General features: G+C 53.5%; 1 protein-coding gene across 1 annotated transcript; it reads right to left on the bottom strand.

Moving 5' to 3' along the window:
* Nucleotides 1-1,091: 1,091 nt before the first annotated feature.
* On the bottom strand, nt 1,092-1,481 carry LOC131214739 (adult-specific cuticular protein ACP-20-like; the record flags this gene model as incomplete). The annotated part of the gene is made up of 1 exon (XM_058209070.1): nt 1,092-1,481. A coding segment is annotated over one exon (390 nt), but the record flags the coding sequence as incomplete, so codon positions are not given.
* Between the last annotated feature and the right edge of the window lie 73 nt (nt 1,482-1,554).

Genomic DNA, 1,554 nt, shown 5'->3' with positions numbered 1-1,554 from the left:
TTAGACTTGCGAAATCGTGGTTGGGTTCGGCTCTTTTTGGTGGGGCGCTTAGTCGTCGTCCCACCGTCCACCCTCGGTCGGTTTAAAGAGTTCTAATTAATTTACCATACGGAACGCAAATATACCCGCTTCGTATGGACATGCAAATTCGGTACTATCTTCGGTGTTGGGTACACCGGGAAGGGAAACACTTCCACCGAGGTGTCGTCGTCGTCGTAGTGACTTGACTACCGGATTGAACACAAACAAATGTGCCATCCGTGTTCTCTAAGCCGACAAAAAGATAGGCGTTAAAGAATAAAGCGACGACGACGAGTTCCACCCGAGTGAACGTTGTTGTCGTAGTGGTTCCACTTCTCTGGACTCTCCGGACGAGACGACGATGAGGCAATTCCGCGCTTCTGCGAGCTAAATCGAGGTAATTGAGGGCGCCTCAAGCGGTTCTCCTCACCCTTAACCGGTGCGCGTAACATCGGCCGGGTAATTCTGTTGATAGATGCTGTCAGAATGTTACAACGGGATAATCTGTGGCTCCCGTTTACTCCCCACCGTCGGTAAGTCAACCGGCAGGTATGTGTTTGATGGTGACCCACGAACCGGAAACGATAAACACCTTGTAAACATAGACCCGTGGTGCAGGTCTCGTGGGTGGTTAACACGCGCGCTGCTCTCTCCCTCTCTCTCCCTGTCGTTCCATCTTCAACTTGTAGTCAAATTTCTTCCAAACGATTAGCGCCCAAGCCTGACACACCCCAAAGCTAACGTTCGCCACAATTCCCCAAAGCGCCGATCGACGGTGCGAAACGCGGACAACTTTTCGCATAAATAGCAGCGGCAGCGGTCGGCGGCGCTCACGATGCGAATTCAGGGCGCAACCATGCGTTAAGAATCCAGTCCAACGCAACTTGCGGCGTTCGCTTCGATCGAACTCCACAAACACATACCGGGAGTAGCTCAATTGGCGTGGTGGCCGCGGCACACTAGCACCACCAACCGCCAAGCGCTTGCTAACCTTGAACTTCCTTCTGCAGCAATTTTTGAATACTCATGCAATGGCTTTATTAATAGGAATCGGCGAACCAGCGTGGCGCCTAATTGAACTTCTTCAGCTTGCTGTAGCTATAACCATGTCCATAGCCACCTCCGAATCCACCCTGACCGCCCCCGCTGCCACCGCCGATCGATCCTCCCTCCTGCTCGATACCGCCTCCCTTGCCGATGTTCTTGACGATGGCCTCAAATCCGTTCTTGCTGTCGGCGTGATACTTGACGATGCGCGTCGAACCATCGGGCTCGTCCAGAGTGTACTCTCCCTTGACGACATCTCCGTCCCGGACTTCCCACTGGCTCTTGTGGTCACCGGTGTGATAGTCCTTCACTCCATACTCGAACTTGTACTTCGGATAGGCGTAAAAGTCCTTGCCTTCGTATCCACCGATGCCTCCACCGATGCCTCCGCCGATTCCGCCCTCGAAGCCACCCTGCATTAAAGGAGCATTACTTGAGAGCCATCCAGGATTGCCGCACCCTGTCGCATATACCTGTTCTCCGCCG

Source organism: Anopheles bellator, unplaced genomic scaffold, assembly GCF_943735745.2.
Source record: "Anopheles bellator unplaced genomic scaffold, idAnoBellAS_SP24_06.2 scaffold02196_ctg1, whole genome shotgun sequence".
NCBI classification, from domain to species: Eukaryota; Metazoa; Arthropoda; class Insecta; order Diptera; family Culicidae; genus Anopheles; species Anopheles bellator.
The sequence above is the reverse complement of the archived record's forward strand: the minus strand, read 5'-3'. Positions and strand labels throughout refer to the sequence as shown.